Source organism: Emericellopsis atlantica (genome assembly GCF_019669845.1).
Source record: "Emericellopsis atlantica unplaced genomic scaffold F5Z01scaffold_1, whole genome shotgun sequence".
Classification (NCBI taxonomy): domain Eukaryota; kingdom Fungi; phylum Ascomycota; class Sordariomycetes; order Hypocreales; family Bionectriaceae; genus Emericellopsis; species Emericellopsis atlantica.
The window spans coordinates 439,017-455,819 of NW_025764703.1; the positions used below are offsets into that span (position 1 = coordinate 439,017).

General features: G+C 55.2%; 9 protein-coding genes across 9 annotated transcripts; 3 read left to right on the forward strand and 6 right to left on the reverse strand.

The window, feature by feature from the left end:
* Positions 1-43: 43 nt before the first annotated feature.
* F5Z01DRAFT_684915 (uncharacterized protein) lies at positions 44-1,569 on the forward strand (the record flags this gene model as incomplete). The annotated part of the gene is made up of 2 exons (XM_046265951.1): positions 44-883; positions 944-1,569. 2 exons carry the CDS (start codon positions 44-46, stop codon positions 1,187-1,189), a joined length of 1,086 nt encoding a protein of 361 aa, XP_046122840.1. The 3' UTR covers positions 1,190-1,569.
* On the reverse strand, positions 1,392-3,147 carry F5Z01DRAFT_9420 (major facilitator superfamily domain-containing protein). Its single transcript, XM_046267241.1, has one exon. The coding sequence runs from the start codon at positions 3,082-3,084 to the stop codon at positions 1,594-1,596; it is 1,491 nt and encodes a 496-aa protein (XP_046122841.1). The 5' UTR covers positions 3,085-3,147; the 3' UTR covers positions 1,392-1,593.
* A 711-nt stretch (positions 3,148-3,858) lies between these two features.
* Positions 3,859-4,875, reverse strand: F5Z01DRAFT_641778 (HAD-like domain-containing protein). The gene has a single exon (XM_046262595.1). It carries the CDS (start codon positions 4,808-4,810, stop codon positions 4,064-4,066), a length of 747 nt encoding a protein of 248 aa, XP_046122842.1. The 5' UTR covers positions 4,811-4,875; the 3' UTR covers positions 3,859-4,063.
* Positions 4,876-5,367: 492 nt separating this feature from the next.
* Positions 5,368-6,951, reverse strand: F5Z01DRAFT_632011 (glycosyl hydrolase; the record flags this gene model as incomplete). The annotated part of the gene is made up of 1 exon (XM_046261830.1): positions 5,368-6,951. The coding sequence occupies one exon, from the start codon at positions 6,949-6,951 to the stop codon at positions 5,368-5,370; it is 1,584 nt and encodes a 527-aa protein (XP_046122843.1).
* A 471-nt stretch (positions 6,952-7,422) lies between these two features.
* Positions 7,423-8,230, reverse strand: F5Z01DRAFT_669655 (uncharacterized protein; the record flags this gene model as incomplete). Its single annotated transcript, XM_046264449.1, has 2 exons — positions 7,423-8,011; positions 8,106-8,230. 2 exons carry the CDS (start codon positions 8,228-8,230, stop codon positions 7,423-7,425), a joined length of 714 nt encoding a protein of 237 aa, XP_046122844.1.
* A 1,001-nt stretch (positions 8,231-9,231) lies between these two features.
* On the forward strand, positions 9,232-10,650 carry F5Z01DRAFT_684923 (uncharacterized protein; the record flags this gene model as incomplete). Its single annotated transcript, XM_046265952.1, has 3 exons — positions 9,232-9,393; positions 9,442-10,224; positions 10,249-10,650. The coding sequence occupies 3 exons, from the start codon at positions 9,232-9,234 to the stop codon at positions 10,357-10,359; spliced, it is 1,056 nt and encodes a 351-aa protein (XP_046122845.1). The 3' UTR covers positions 10,360-10,650.
* Positions 10,331-11,295, reverse strand: F5Z01DRAFT_684929 (putative NAD(P)-binding-domain-containing protein; the record flags this gene model as incomplete). The annotated part of the gene is made up of 2 exons (XM_046265953.1): positions 10,331-11,134; positions 11,200-11,295. 2 exons carry the CDS (start codon positions 11,293-11,295, stop codon positions 10,454-10,456), a joined length of 777 nt encoding a protein of 258 aa, XP_046122846.1. The 3' UTR covers positions 10,331-10,453.
* A 68-nt stretch (positions 11,296-11,363) lies between these two features.
* On the forward strand, positions 11,364-13,934 carry F5Z01DRAFT_641782 (putative vacuolar segregation protein). Its single transcript, XM_046262596.1, has one exon. The coding sequence runs from the start codon at positions 11,628-11,630 to the stop codon at positions 13,656-13,658; it is 2,031 nt and encodes a 676-aa protein (XP_046122847.1). The 5' UTR covers positions 11,364-11,627; the 3' UTR covers positions 13,659-13,934.
* On the reverse strand, positions 13,795-16,591 carry F5Z01DRAFT_9464 (uncharacterized protein). The gene is made up of 2 exons (XM_046267248.1): positions 14,594-16,591; positions 13,795-14,534 (listed from the first exon to the last, which is right to left on the reverse strand). The coding sequence occupies exons 1-2, from the start codon at positions 16,383-16,385 to the stop codon at positions 13,957-13,959; spliced, it is 2,370 nt and encodes a 789-aa protein (XP_046122848.1). The 5' UTR covers positions 16,386-16,591; the 3' UTR covers positions 13,795-13,956.
* Positions 16,592-16,803: the final 212 nt, after the last annotated feature.

The following is a 16,803-nucleotide window of genomic DNA, read 5'->3' on the forward strand; positions in this document are numbered from 1 at the left end:
TCATTTCCTGTTCTCTACACACCTGTCTTTTCCCCGTCCTGAAATGAAGACTCAACAGGTTGCCGTGCCTCCTAGGCTCACAAAGGGTCTCAGACCCGTGCTATCATCAGCTAACCGACAAGACTCGAACTTTTTCGTCCATCCGTCCTTGATCCCAGACAACGATCCGCACAAAGGCAGACTGCTGCGCGCTGCGGCATCGATAGAGGCGGGCACGATCCTCCTCAGAGACACACCATACGCCATCGTACCGATACCAGTGTCAGAAAACGGCAGACAGTCATTACTATGCAGTAATTTATCGTGCTCACAGCGCTCAGAAGTCAACTCATCGACAGTGAAATGCGCCCACAACTGCGACAGTGATGTGATCTGGTGCTCACCGAAATGCCACACTGACGACTTGAAGCGCCACAACTATGAATGCCGATGGCTCAAGCACCAAGGCCAGACATGCCGCCGAGACGAGTTCAACTACAACTTTATCACGCTTTGGCACGTCGTTCGACTGCTGGCGGGCTGGAACCTCGAACTCCAGCCGGGCGTGGCGGCCAACCACCGCCCTCGAAACGACCGATTCGCCTGGGGTTGGGAGGCCGTTCTGCAATGCTGCCACTATCTCGACTCGTGGCCTGAAGAGCAGCTAATACATTGGAAACGACTGGCGGGGACCTATTTGATGGATAAAGAGTGCTTGCCGAGTGCACTCAACCTGGGCGAAATGGTCGCCTTGATATGCAAAGAAGAGACGAACACCTTTGGACTGTATCCAACTGCGACTGGACCATTGAGCGTAGTCGGACAACGGGTGTCAAGAGGCGAATCTTACGGGCTCAGCCTCTATCCCAGGGCTGCCATGTTCAACCACTCGTGTGAGCCAAGTGTATGTACCACCGCTGACGGGAGCAGGCATGACTAGTACGTGGGCTAACCGAGGAAACAGGTGGCGCATGCGCCCGACACGCGTGGATGCATGGTATACACGGCGGCGCGAGACATTGACAAGGGCGAGGAGCTCACCATCACCTACTTTGACCTCGCCGCCCGCAAGACGGTGGCGAGTAGACAGGAGCATGTGCGAGAGCAGTTCCGCTTCAAGTGCACGTGCGACAGGTGTGTCGAGGACGAGGCAGCGGAGAACCTAGCGGAGCTTGATGCGCTGCCTCTTGACGGCATGGCGTGGTTATAGTGCGTCAATGAAGCTCTGCCGCTTGTGTTTTCGGCCTGGCCATTCTTGCGGTCGCTCGTGTTCAGTGAACGGGTCATCCTTACTCTTCTCATGCCAGGGCACCCACGGTGCTCACTAGCAATGCTTTATGTTACATGCAGAAGGATCCTCGAGTATACCTTCTTACACGGTGTCCTGCTCGCAAGGATCTTGAACCCATCGCCGCGACCTGTAGTCGGCAAGGAAACCTGGGTCGGCACGAGATGGGAAGGCGGCGGTGGGAGATTGAAGATGATCGCGATCTTCATTGAATGGTGCTCGATCGAGTCCTGCCATACTGTCCCTTCATTTCGATTCAAATATCGCATCAGCGGATAGATCCGCTGTCCTAGTTGCAAGGCTTGCCATGAACAGAGTCATTTCCCCTATCGGCACTCGTCCCGCCTGGGTTGGGGTCGCATTTCGACAGCTTCTTCTTCGTCGTCCAGCGATGCCCTCGTCGCAACATCTTTGGTCGCCTCGTGGGTGTGCAGCTCGATGTTGACGAATATTGCGTACAGTCCCAGATCATACACGATCCGTAAGGAACCGCCCACCACGAAAGCGATCCAGAACTTGTTGCTTCCGGCCAGCATGCCTGTCAAGGAGGGCCCTACCGCCATCGCCAGAGTCCGCAGCGTACTGGTGATGCCCATGACGGCGGTCCGCTCCTCAGGCTTCACGGCGGCAGCGATGAAGGCTGAACGCGGTGCTTGGTCCATGGGGTTCAAGCCCATGCGGACGATCAAGAGTATGATGGTGATGGCCAGACTCGAAGGGACAGGAAACAGCGCGACGGCGATGGAGGACGGCAAATGGGTAAAGACCATGGTGTTCAGCAGACCGAGATGATGCGCCAAAGGCCCTGCGAACAGAGTTCCCACGGTTCCGAATATCATGCCTGCCGAGACAATGTTGCCAAGGGTTGTCTTGGCGATCGTAAACTTGCGATCCAGGTAGTAGTTGGTCAGGGTCTGGTTGCACATGCCGTCCGCCAGGGTGTCGATGCAGAGCAGAAACCACAGTTTGTACATGGTGTTGCGCGTAGGTGCCGAAATTTGAGCAAACTTGGACGTCCATTTCGACGACGACGACGATTGTTGGGCGACAGGTATCCGGGATGTGTTTGCAGCTGTGTCTGGACCTACCCTTTCGTCGTCCGAGTCCGAGTCCCCGAGCAACCCCTGGACTAACTCATCCACGTCTTCTGATACCAAATCCTTCTTCTCCGCCTCGCACTTGCTGCTCATGAGGAACGCAAATACCATGTTCATGAACCCAGTGATGACATAGATGCCAAAGGTGGCATGATAGATCTGCACCATGCCTTTGCTCTTAAAGGCCTCGACAAATTGTCCCGCCGCCTGTGTGCCAGCAGCAGAACCGAGCGTTGAGCCCGTGATGTACCACGACAAGACGTACGGCCTTGTCTGGGGCGTGGTAATATGCGACAGCATCGACTCCTCGATCGCACGAAAGGGGCCAAAGTCACTACCGCTGGCGCTGACGACACCGACGACGGCCGCGATGAGGAGGACCCAGAAGTTCTCAAAGTACGTAAAGACAAGTCCCGAGACAGCCATGAGGATGCCACCCACAAGGAGCACGCGACGACGGCCTATGTTGTCCGCCATGAGCGCAATGAGCGTCCCGAGCACGACGTCACCCAGAAGCGTCAGCGTCAGAAAGAGACCGATGCGGAAGTCAGAGAACCCGAGTTCGCTGAAGAAGAGGGCTATCGTCAGCGACACGGCGCCAAAGGCGAACATGCGGATCGTCCGCGACAGGATGAGGAGCCAGGCATCGCGACCGGTGGTGTAGACAGAGGCAATACCCGACTCTTGGTAGATCCAAGCGAGTGACTTGGGGACGATCATGGCTGAAGCATGACAATGATGAAGCAGATGGAGAGGAAAGAAAAGAGCAGGGAACTCCGCGCTTCATCAGATAGCAAATGCTCCGAAAGGCGGAGGTGCCGCGCGCGCGCGGACGAGATGCGGAGTGCCAAGTGGCCCGCGTCCGGGGTAGCTGGTCGGCTATATCGGTGCGAGCTCGGCGCTGCGAGAGCCGCAGACCGAGTTGAGGGATTCGCCAATGGGCATTCGATGTTAAATGAGTTTTCAATGAATCCCAAATTCTTGCAAGCTCAGGGAGATTTTATCCAGATGGCAGGTTTTGTACTGCGTCTCGCCAAATGAGCCGAGAAGCAATGTAACTAACGCCTACACATGTCTGGTCACGTAACAGTTCAACACACCGTAAGGTGTTGAAAGCCGGGATAATGAAAAGCACTGTATGATTGCATACTACTCAGGGCTCCATAGAAGTCGCGAAGACGGCTATTATTTATTCACAATTTATCCTCATTAAGTGGGAGGCTCGTTACCATCGGATGGAATAGTGCTCTAGGGTAGTTCGTTGAACGACTACTCGGTACTCGCCACTTAAGTATACAAATGGGTTACTACGTATCTTATGATAAATGGTTTACAATAGAAAGGCAAGACTATTGAACTAAAGAATAAATATCTAGTTCTCGCATCACGCTATCAATGTCATCGTCGGGCGGGCATAGGGGCCAGCAAGTTGGACTTTTTCCATCAGTCAGTATCCGCGTGGTGGGGAGGTAGTCATGGAAAGTTCGGTTAGAAAAAGGAGTTCACTGCTCGGAATAGGTCAATAACCTAGAAGAATGACTGCCAAGTTCCTTTCAAAAATTGCATTTGCTATACATTCGTAATACGTATGCCAGCAGCGTGGTAGTTGATGCGCTGCTATACTCCTGCCCGCCCTGACCAGCTCCAGTCAGCTCCTTTCTTACACCAGACACCACGTCGCGGAAACTTGTCGCCTGCTTCAAGTACAGTACCCCAAGTTCTTCAAGTAGCCGATGATCTGGTGCATTTTTGTGATGACCGGAATTGGCCGTGAGCTGCCGAACAAGAAAATGATCTCGGGCTCAGGCGCGCGCGGATCGTACCAGATGATCTGCATGTTCGCCGCAAAACCACCGAGCATGTCCTTCACGACATCGTTCCCAATCATGACGCATTTCAACGGATTAGCGCCCCCCATCCTCTTCAGGGCATACTCAAAGATCTCCTCATCGGGCTTCGAATGCCCCGCCGCCTCTGAGGAGATAATCTCCTCGAACAAGTGTGAGACGCCAATAGCCTTCGCCTTTTCGGCCTGCGTCTCATGCTCCCCGTTTGTGATCAGAGCCAACCGAAAGCCCTTGTTCTTCAGCTGTTCGAGCGTCTGAATCGTGGTGTGCGTGGCTTGTCGGCTGGCCTTGTACGCTGCGTCGTAGATTTCCAGCAGCGTCTTCAGCTCCTCGTTGCTCGGGGCCGGGACGTCAAGTTTGGTGAACACTTGACGTAGACGCTCCGACCAGGCGTCGCTGCGCTCGGCTACTCTCCCCAAATGATGCTTGAACTTCAAGTCCACTTTCTTTCGGTAGACGTACTCGAGCCTCTCGATCCCAAACTCGGCCAGGCTTGGCTGGGCGGCCTTGACGGCCTCCAGACCGGCCAGTATCGAGTGGGACCGATCGAAGAGTGTGTCGTCCAGGTCGAAGAAGAGGACTGTCGATGATGAATTCATATTGTCGACGAGTGGCAAAGTGTGTCGTTGGGATAAAATCTTGGTGTAGAAAATATTCGAGAAGGTGAAAGGTTTAAGATGGATAAGGGGATTTGGCCGAATTCCCTGGCTTTAATATACATTAGACACTGAAGTTTAATGATTTTGAACTTGACTGAAGGTTTGTGCGTCTCGCTGTTGTTTTGACTTAAACCCCTTTAACCTTTCGCCCTGAGGCTAATTGGGACGCCGGGGCCCAATTCACCCTGGCTAATGCAACTCAGAATTCTACATCAGGCGCTGTAGGTATGAGAGTTCCGCACCGGCATGAATTGTATCCTGTAGCTCGAGACGGCGGCTGCTTATTCTGAATTGCTGAATAGTTTAAAGGGCATTCACGTGCCCTTCTGCCATCTCAACGAATCCGCCTCCTGGTTAGCGTCTACTACCAGGGTCCAGATTCAACAGGTCACATGTCCGTTACGGCTGACTATGGTTCATGCTGGCTATTCTTTGCACCAGATCACAGCTCAATGGAGGCATTCATTTCAATCAATGTCAATCTGTATGTTCTCACACTACGCTAGCTGCAAGTCAAACTCCTTCACCAAGACACTCCCGCCCAGCTGCTGTTTCGCAAAGTTAAACACACCATATCGGAAGGCCATAAAGAATTCCCAGCGGTTGTGCACCGAGAACACGGGACCTAGCTGGTTGAAACTCTGACCATCGGTACTCCACTCAAATACGGCACTGTTGGTAGAGCTACCCCCGAACGTGGGCGTCACATCAGCAGTGACGCGAAGCCAAATGTCACTGTTTCCTGACGCAATGTCCCCCAAGCCCTGTGTCTCGGTGGCGACAGTGTTGCCCTCCGATGTGGTCTGCCAGCTACCGTTCTGCTCTTGGAGGATCAGGTTGTTGACAAAGACGAGGGACACCGAGCCCGAGTTGTCCTTGGTCACACCGATGTAGGCAGATTCATCCCGGATGATGACCGCGCCCGCAACGTCGCCAGAGACCATGTCGCCCACGTTGAGTCGCCAGGTGGCCGAGCTCTTGGGACCAAGGATCCGGTGGGTGAGAGTGTTGCGAGCCTGATAGAAGTTATTCGTGACGGAAGCCGTGTTGAGTGTGAGACCATCCGATCCAGTGGACCAGGCCGAGTTGTCCGGGTTGTGGTTCCATTCAAACTCCACGTTCATTCCGTTCTGGAAGTTCTCGGTAAAAGGTCCTACTGGGTTGACGGATTTGTCGGTCTGAATATTGGGCATTGGGTATTCCCGTCCCCAGCCGCCATTGCTGTCCGTGACGAGGTATGGCCAGCCGTCCTCCCATCTCAGGGGTGCAAGGACGGGCAGACGTCCGGCTGGGTAGGCATCCAGAAAGCCCATGTAGTACCAGTCACCATTGGGCGTGTCGACGATGCCACCCTGGTGAGGTACGCCGGAGTAAGGGATGGGTGAGGAGATGCTCTGGAGGATCGTGTGTTGTGTGTATGGGCCCCAAGGATTATCGGCGCGCAGAACGTGCTGTTCGTTGGCCGGATGCGTGAGCCAAATGTAGTATCGGCCATCAATCTGGTAGAAGCGTGAGCCTTCGAGGTAGAAGGATGTATCCTCCCAGACCGATTGGCCCCTGACGACACTCAAGCCGTCGTCGGACAGCTGGGCAACACCAATGGTATAAGCGCCATAGGCGAGATACATGGTGTCATTGTCATCGACGAGGACGCCCAAATCGTAGTAGCATTTGTTCAGGGAGCCCGCCAGAGTCCACTCGCCAGCTGGGTCGGTGGCCGTGTACACATAGGTCTTGCTGCCGCCGCTGATGCAGCCATACCAGTAGAAGAGGCCATTGCTCTTCCTGTACTGCAGGCCACTGGCCCAGATGCCCTTCACGTAAGCAGATTGATCGCTGGGGAGGTTGTATCTTTCTCCAAAGTCAAGACGAGGGACGGAGTGGCCAATGAACTCCCAGTCGACGAGATTGTATGACTTGAGAACAGGTGCGCCAGGAGAGTAGTGCATGGTGGACGCAGAGTAGTAGAAAGTGTCGTCCACGCGGATAATGTCAATGTCCGCTAGATCTTGATAGATGACGGGATTTGTGTACTGGCTCACGGCCACAGCCGCCAGGCTCAGGATGTTGAGCAGCTTCATGATGGATGAGATTGGTGAGGCAGCATGTCCAAGAACATGTTCATCTCTTCGCGTGGCCGTGTCTGTACTTATACTACTCGCATGCGAGTCCATACTCTTGCCAGAAATCGGGAATTGATCTTCATGCATATGCACAGCACTGCCGAGCGAATGGGCGACTCCCCCATGGGGTACGCTGGAGGGGTTGGCATATTCCCGCACCAATGTCAGAGCGCGTCCTACACGTTTTAGGCAACGGAAGATGTTACCCCTTTTCTTCCGGGCTTCAGATGCTGTCATCGCCGGGTAATGTGGTAGACTGAACAGCCTAGTCCGGCACCGCTTAATGGCTTGGACCAGAGCCTAGAGGGCGGAGCAGGTTCAATCGGCACTTGGAAATGTAGCTAAGGCACGGCATACTAATCGTCCAAGCTCCCCTAGCCTACATGATCACAGTATCGCTGTACGGATCAGGATACGAGTCCAAGGTCCTTAAGCTTTCATGGGATACTTCCTGACCAGCCAAGCGATGACTATCGTCAAGACAATCTCCAGACCAAAGAACATTGTCGCCATCTCATATCCAATCGGGAAGTGCGGTGCCTCCCCAGTGTTATACACAAACAGTGGCATCCATGCTTGAAACGTGAAAGCTGCCGTATCAACAATGCCAATGCGAATAGCGCGGTGCTCGGCCGAGTATGACAACACTACGTGGATCCATGTGATGATCAACGCGCCCGCGCCAGTTTCGAGGAACGTGAGCAACCAGCCGGTCATCATAGCTGGCAGATTTCCATCGGGCCAGACAGACAAGATCACCGTACCGATCATTGCAATCACGCAGGCGACAATGATCAGCAGCCAGCGCATCTGGATAGCTTCTGATGTCCAGGCGTAGGTGAGCGCGAAGATGATTTGCAGCCCATAACCGGCCGAGGGGATGATCTTGACCTCTTCCGTGCTCCATCGACCCGTGTCGCGCAGCCAGAGGTTGAAGTAGGAGTAGACGCGGATGCCAAGCACATGGGCGATCAAAAATGGCACAGAACATTTAGAGAGGCCATGTCGTGAGAATCCGCTTCCAGATGGGCCAAGTGAGCTTCTTCATGGGGGCGCGCTCTATATGCTCCATGCGCGAGATGGCGAGCGCCTTGTCAGCCGGCTTGGGCCACAGAGCCTTGGACGAGTGATGTATAACCGGGATGGCCCAGAATCTATAGATGCCCACAGGGACGCCGATGACAAAGTCAAAGATGAACAACCACTGCCAGGCGCGGAGACCGGCTCGGCCATTCATACCTGCATAGAGGGCCGCTTGAAGGTAACCAGAGAATAGCTGCGCTGCGCTGCTACTCGTTTGGAAGATGCAAGCCCGCTTACCTGGCTCGAAAGGCGTGTATAGTTGCCTAGGAAGCGCTTTGCGAGGTAGTTGACGCCGTGGGGAAGTCCGAAGGTCGTCAAGCCGTTGGAAAAGTAGGAGGACAGGCCAGAGCTGGTCAAATTCATGGCAAGAAGAGGATGGACGGAGTCTACGATAGCCAAGGTTCTTGTAGAGAATTGTCTCACTTATCTGGAGAGGATCTTTGGCCAGTAAAGACTGGCAAGACTCGGATACTGCGAACGTCAAACCATGTTCAGGATGACTTATTAATATGCCCTCCGCGCTTACCTTATAGAGCTCTTTAAGAACAGCGTGTGGAGAAGCGTCCATGCTATATTCTTTGCGGAGAGGAAAGAGTTGAGAGTCTCGAGACCCCTAGTGATCGATCAAAGACAACCATATACGAGAGTTGCAGGACATGTTGTCCGTGCTTGGTCCGGCTTTCAACAAGGTGACTGCATTTGGAGTGAGAAGAAAGCCAAGAGTTCAGCACCCGAACTACCGCACATGTATGGCCGAACTAAGCCATTGGTTCGATGAATGGGCTCCTCACCTGCAACGCCTCTATCACGATCGAGTGTCGGAGTTTCGGAGCACCCCAGGCATACAAGAACTGAGCATTGTGGCCGTTTGTTTGTTTTGATATAATTATTTCCCAAGAGATACGGATTCAGAAAACAGCCAAACTCTGACGTCGACGCTCTTTGACTACATCTGATAGGAAACACTCTGTCGAGTAATTATCGCCTCTTGAACCTCCACTGACACGTACACGCGACTCATGCACTAATACCCGCGGAGCAAATCCTGAGTCATTCATATCTCCAGCTCGGAACAAGCTCCCCATAAATTCGGGAACTCAGTTCAAAGCAACATCTCTTCGATTTGGAAATTGGCCATACCTCCCTGAATTCAAGATGGCATCTACACGCCGCGCATGGGTTGTTGACAACCAGACCGAGGTCCTCTCCGGCCTCGTCTTGAAGGATCTCCCGCTGCCTGAGAGCATTGGCCAAAACGAGGTCCTTGTCGAGATCAAGGCTGCGTCAATCAATTATCGCGACGTGGTTATGGTGAAGGTAAGTCTGAGCTGCTTTGCCCTGTTTTCAAAGACTTACGTGGCTCAGGGTTCCCTGAACATACCAACTGCGCCCAGTGTGATTCCCGGCTCTGATGGAGCAGGTGTTGTGCTGCAAGTTGGCTCGTCCGTCAAGGCACTGGCACAAGGCGACGCCGTGGTGACGCATCTCGTCCCTGAAGACTTCCCATCCGAGGAGCTGTACGCCTTGGATGACGATACTCTGCCGCTCATGGCACACATCACAGCTGGACTGGGCGGCGCACTCAACGGAACCCTGACAACGCACGCCATCCTCCCTGCGTCATGCCTCGTAAAGTTTGACAACCGCGCCCTGTCATTCGAGGAGGCCGCTACGCTGTCGTGTTCGGGCATCACGGCCTGGAACGCCCTGATGGGCCTGCCAGGACGTCAAGTAAAGAAGGATGACTGGGTCCTCGTCCAGGGGAGCGGAGGTGTCAGCGTGGCAGCTCTGCAATTCGCGGTCGCAGTGGGCGCCAATGTCGTCGCAACGACTGGGAGCACCGGAGAGAAGGAGAAGAGACTGCGACAGTTGGGCGCGAAACATGTCATCAACTACCGAGCGACCCCTGAGTGGGGCACGGAGGCGCGAAAGCTGACGCCGGATGGCCGAGGCTTCGATGTTATTGTCGACGTCGGCGGCCATTCGACGCTATCGCAGACGATGAAGGCGAACAAAGTCGATGGGCTGGTTGTGTTGGCGGGCATGCTTGGCCAGAGTGATGACTCGGTGCCTTTGATGAGCATCCTGATGAACCCGTGTACCACACGAGGTATCATCTTGGGAACCCGCAACATGATGAGGGACATGGTTGCGTTTGTGGGGGAGAAGTAGATCAAAATGGCCACTGACACTCAATCATTCACGTTGGACGGTCTGAAGGACGCATTGGCGAGGATGGAAGCGCACAAACACTTTGCCAAGGTTATTGTACAAATTGGTTGAAACACTAAGGACAGCTGATTAGCGTACGTACACCACCGCGCATAGTCAAACCCATGATAACGCCTGATATGCTCGCTATTCACCCGCCCCCCTATCATGCACCGACACTGAAACCGAAAGCACCATCAAAGACGTCCAATGCCTGGACATCTCGCTCACCGCCCCTCAGTGCCTTGAGAACATCGGTCGAGGGGACCTTGTTGGCTGGGTAGAACAGCAGCAGGTTTTCCATGTCCTCCTCTGTCAAATCGCACATCTCCTCCCACTTGTACGCGTCGCTGACTTTCGACATCCAGCCCATCCGCTTGGGGCTGTCTTCCGGGTTCGGTGCAATCTTTCGGAGTTTCATCCGCAGCTCGCCAATCTGCTCAATCGCATTCCCTGCATTCCGGGGCAGCTGTTTCGCGATGAACTTTCGAATGGCGGCGGCGACCCTTGGGCCCTTGCCATTCGTGCTGACCATGATCTGCAAGGGTCCGTCGCGGTGGACGCTGCCAAAGTAAAAGTCGCATTCGGGTGGCACGTCGGCGATGTTGGCTGGGATCTTTCTCTCCTTGCACAGTTTCCAGATGGCCGTCGAGGCAGCCGGGTCGTCCACCGCTACGAGGACCATGTCTGCGCCATCGAGATCGGAGGGTTCGAAGATGCGATCGACATGCGTGACTTGGTTCTGGGCAACGCGATGGGCCACTTCATCGTTGAGACCACTTGCAGGGCATACGACGTGTACAACGGCATCGGCGTCGAGGCAGTTGAGGATGCGCCCGGCAGCGACCTGTGCATTCATCATCAGTAGTCTGCTCCAGCATGATGGATGGCGAGAAGCTGGACAGGACATACCTCACCGCCACCAACGACAAGAACCTTCTTGCCCTTGATCTGCCACGCGAGGATCAAGCTTCCTCCTGGCTGCACCTGTGGAAAGTTCTTGGCCATGTTTGTTGTGGTCCAAAGGTAAAGATGGCACAATTGAACGACGATCTTTTTGGGCTTCAGGGTCCATGAGCCTGACGGTGTCGCGATAAGCGATAAGATGGAAACGTCACCGATGGAGCGACTGGCGGTACTTGGTCGACCGCACACACTGTGCGGCATAGCAGGTACCCCTCGTCCGTTACCTGCACTGCCAACATCGGATTCCTGGACTCCTCACCTTGTCCATATCCACAGGCTGTCGACTGCCAGCCACACCGTCCTTTGCTCAGGCTAGGACGACTGGGGCTCATCCTCAACACCTCAGATGCAAACCTTATAGGAAAGACGACGCAATGTCCGGTCGCACGCTCGGCGGTGGGCGCATCCTGGGCAGCGGCAAGGGCCTCGCACCGCCCACCCCTCCCGCCAGCAATGGGATATCTCATCCTCAGCGCTCCGTCAGTCCCTTTGCTCCGAGGTCCGAAAGCACTGTCTCGATCGGTTCGGTGTCCATGTCCCCGCCTGCGACGGGGAGCTCGCCCGATGCTTTCTTTGCACAGCAGGACCTCGGATCCAGCATCAGCGTCGGGGCTACATCCAAGGGAGCAGCACCCGACAGCTCGGCGCTGGTGTGCCCGATATGCAACGAAGAGATGATGACACTGCTACAATTAAACCGACATATCGACGACAACCATCAGGAGCTACCAGAGGAGGAACAAGACGAAGTAAAGACTTGGTTCGACAAACAGGTCTCGAAAGCGAAGCGATTCCAGCCTCTGTCCTTGATCAACCAGAAACTGCGCGGCCTCGAGGTCTTTGAATCGAACGAGATCATACCAGTACCTGTACCACATCATGGGCCGGTTGCGGCTGGGAAGCTACCTCTCGATGGAGCGATTGACCCAGACGAACTTATAACGCGGAAGCATTGGCAACGCACAACGATGGACGATCACTGTACAGACCCGGCATGCGGACGAAACCTTGGTCCCATCACCGGCAGTATCAACTGTCGGCACTGTGGACTGCTCTTCTGCGAAGAACACACCATGTATCAGATGAAGCTCAGTCGGAGCGCGAAGCATGAGCCTGTCCGAGGGTACTGGGCGCGGGTTTGCGAGACCTGTTACAAATCAAGAGAAGGATATAATGACCACAATGGCCTGGTGGTGGATCACACAAGCACTTTCGCCGCCATTCGAAGGAAACGGGTGGAGCGGCACACACTGGAGGTTTCCAGGCTGGAAAAGAGACTGACGAAGTTGACGCAAATACTGGCCAACCCACCAGAACGCCTGGCACCCAACGGATCAATACTCTCGCCCGTCACTAATCTAGCCGGCCAGAAGAACACACGGAAACTACTCGAGCAGTCGGTTGTCACCTGGGAAGACGACAGCACGGTCCCGAAATGCCCGTGGTGTCAGCAGGAATTCGGCTCGTGGACTTTTAGAAGGCATCATTGCCGGATTTGCGGCCGCGTAGTATGCGCGGATCCGCAGACGGCATGCTCCTCGGAGGTTGGGCTCAGCGTGGCAGCTGGTGGGAAAAACGGCTCGACGGAGAAGTCAGAAACGACGGTCGGTATAGACGTGAGAATGTGTCGCGACTGCAAGCACACGATCTTTTCGTCGCGCGAGTTTGCGGAGTCGCTGGCGCATAAACCTCCTGACCAGCGAGCGTACGAGACACTTCGCCAGTTCGAACGCGGCATCCGATCATTACTGCCCACATTTCACCGCACCCTGCTGGCATTACAGCCTCAGACCACAAGTTCGGGTGAAGTCGATCTTTCGAAGCCGCCGCCAACTCATGCCCAGATCCAAGAAGCTGCCAAAATACGGAAACGCTTGGTCGATAGCTTCAGTAAATACGGCTTGGCGGCGAAACGGATGCGCGATCTCGAGGGCGGACCGCAGCAGAAGAAGCTGCAGATGGGCGTGTATACGTATGCAAGCTCCTTTCTGCACGTCAACATGTTACCTCTAAAGTCGCTGCCTTCACTCCTCCGCTCGTCGTCCAGGACATCGCAGCCCGCGAGGCTCATGTCCCCGAGCGGCAATGGCCCATCCGGCCTGCGGCATTCACAGGTCGCCACACCGTCCGACATTCGGTCCGACGTCTCGGAAGACCAAGCCAGCACCGTCGTGTCCACCCTGGAGTCGGAGGAGAAGACACTGAGGGAGCGACTCGTCGTGCTGGAGGAGCAGAAATTCATGGTCGAGGAGATGCTGCGCGATGCAACGAAGGGCAGGCGGTTCGAGGAGATTAGCGCATTGACGCGGAACCAAGAGGAGTTGGACGCTGAGATTCGTGACGTCCGAGGCAAAGTGAGCGAATTGGAAGACCGCTTTGCAGGCGTCTACAGAGATGGCGGCTGAATTTCGAGTGACGAGGGGAGTTCCCATGCATTGGCCCGGCGTTTCTGGTGGGTTTATCTAGCGGGCATACAGGCACTTCATTACGTTAGCAATGAGAATTTGAAACCGGTCAATATATCTGATTATTCCAGTGTGACCTATCCATTCCGTGCAAAAAGAGATGCCTATGAAACAGAATCCCTATCCATACCAGGGCCGTGATAACGCCGTGTGCCATCGTAAGCAACTCAAAAGGTATATATCCCACGAAACCATGAAAAAAAAAAAAAAAAAAAATCCAGAGCAAAGGGCAACATCACTAGTGCACCACTCCCTCCACACCTCCCAGGAACCGTCTCACGCGGCCCATGTCTAGGCCGTCGCGCTCACTCTCGACAGCCTTGATCAGCCCGTCAATGACGGCGTCAACTTCCTCCTCCTTGACACCCGTGCACAACGCGACGACCTTGCGGTATTTGACTTCCACATCCCGAGACCGTGACTTGAGCCCGTTGACCATGGCCCTCGTCCCATTCGTCGTGTTCTGCAGAGCCTGGATGCGCGCCTTGAGGACATGCGCCGAAGGCAAAAAGTCCGCCGAGTTCGACTCGAGGATGGTGCTGAGCTCTGTCTCCCACGACGCGAGGTTGGTGTCTCTGGCGTCCTGCATGGCGCGTAGTTGATCTTCCTGCCGCGACTGGGCGAGGTTCGAGATGATCTGCCGCGCCACCTGCTGCTTCTTGAGGGTGGCTGTGAGGTTCTCGTGCTGCCGTCTGGCTTCGCCGAGTTGCGACGACGTGGAACGGAGCTGTGAGTGGAGCGCATCGACAGATTGCTGCTTGGCTTTGAGCTCCTGGTGGAACGAGGTGCTTGTCTCGGTGACCAGATGTGTGATTGCTATTCGTTCTTGTCAGCCAAACGTTCATGATCTCGAAAGCGGATGGCCAGATACTCACACGCAATGATCTCGTCGCTGCTTTCCCTGGTCTTGGAAGAGGCGGCCACTCCGTTACTCAGTTCGCCATTCTGCTGCGTGGCCATCTTCTCCTCTTCGCTCTGCCCGCCGACACCAAAGTCGAGAGGCTTCAGATCCGCCCGGTTGGCAATCATGGGGTCGGCGCCCACCTCGAGTAACTGGGATACTATGCTCCTGTTGCCTATCCTTGCCGCAATGTTGAGGGCCGTGTCGCCGGATGAATCCTGGTCGTTAACGATTTCGCTCATGAACCGTGCAATGCCCATCTTGGGTATCACCGAGGTGGAAGGGTTACTACCCTGCCGGACGACCCATTCCAGTAGCGACTCGAGGTAGTACCGGCTTGCTGCGCTACGTCCCTTGACAGCGCTGGTGAAGGCAATGTGGTGAAGCACGGTGCGGCCCTTGTGATCCCGCGCGTCGATCGTCGTACCGAGATATTCGAGGAGATCTGGGAAAGAGCCGTGGTCCATAGAGTTGGTGACCAAACAGGCGCGCATGAGAGCCGTCTCGCCAGAGTTGTTGACGCGGTGCGGGCTTGCGCCCGCTGCGATGAGGGCACGCAGCAAAGGCATGCGCGATAGTGTGGCAGCCCAGTGTAGAGCTGTGTGTGACTGTGCATCAATAGGCATGTCGAGCTCAGCTGGTGCAAAGGAGCGAAGCATCTCGTGCTTGGCAGAATCGTTGCCTGCGTCTTCCATAAAGAGACCCATGAGCAGCCCGCGCTTGTGCTCCATGTCTGGTGACATCTCGTAAGCGAGGGGAGGTAGAGCGCCACCCATTTGCTCGTCCTCGGGTGTTTGGTCATGGGGAGGTTGTTGCTGCGTGTATACAAATGACTCGTTTGGTTCTGTGGGCGATCCAGGGAACGCAGTGGCGTAAATGTCCATATTCTGGCCATATCCTGCGCTTCCATTGAAGCTCTCCACCGGCGTCATGGTCGTGCGCTGCCGTTTCCTGGGGGGCTCTGTCTCCTGCGACCCAACCATCTGCTGTGTCTGCGTCGAGTAGGCCGATTCCGGCTGTTGCTGCTGGTCCGAGACGCAGCTTTGCTGCGAGTTGCCGGGGAATTCGTCGGGGTTCTGCATAGAGGGTTGACGCTGAAAGCTGGGTGCCCGTGTCGGCCCATTGCGCGAGCGTGGACCGGGCGAGTCGAAGCGCGCTTTACTAATGGCCGCAACGGCATGCGAGGCGGTGCTCGAGATGTTCTTGAAGAAAGTCCCCGAAAGTCCACTGGTTCGAGTGTCGGCGCCGGAGTTGTAGAGTCGCTTCCTCTGCGCAGCCATAGCCTGCTCTTTCGTGGGTGTGTTGAGGTTGCCGCCTCCCGCCACGCCGCCGTCCTGTCCCATGTCGTATTCGAGCAGAGGGCGGAGGATCTCCTCCACGCCATATTGCCGACAGACCTGGACACCTCGCTCAAACTTGATCCATGTACCCTGGTATTTTCCGTAGCCACCCTGGACCTTTTCGTGCTCGCCTGTCTGTATCTCCTTTTCGAGGATCTTGGTTCGTTTGCCCTTCTCGACACCAGCGACCTTGAGGATCTGTGTGGCGTTGAGCCAAGAGTCGTGACGGCGGCGCATGACGGCGATGCCGTTGACTTCCATTTCGTAGACGTCAATGGTCGAGTAGGATGCGGTGAAGATCTGAGGGTCCGCGGTCGTAGACATATTGTTAGCGAAACTGCGATTGTTGAAGGAGGTGGTGCCCATGGTGCCTGGTTGCGACTGTTGGCTCATGCTGAACGACTGATGTGACGATTGGGAGGCCATTCTGGGGGACCAGCCGCGCCGAGACGCAGAGAGCAGTGTGTGTTCAATCGATGCTCGGAATCGTGACTTTTGTTGCTCTCACAGGCGGAGTGTCCCACACCGTTGCATAGAAAGGATTGAGAACGAAGTGTTGGTGAGTGTATGGCGATGCAGAAATGACGGGCGTGGACCTTGACGCAGCGGAGCGGGACGCTCGTTGGCACCAGCTTGGCTGGACTCCGGACTGGCCTTAGCTGCCCTGCCAATGGACAGACTGGATGCGGTCACTGGGGCTTGCGGCGGCGGTACGCTGTGCGTGCAGCAAATGCAAATGCACGCAATAATTAATTTGTGCCGCTAGCACGAACTGTAATTCCGACGGACAATCGCTAAATCGCGAGTCGAACACTTCGTTGACCGGTAGAGTTTATGAGATGGC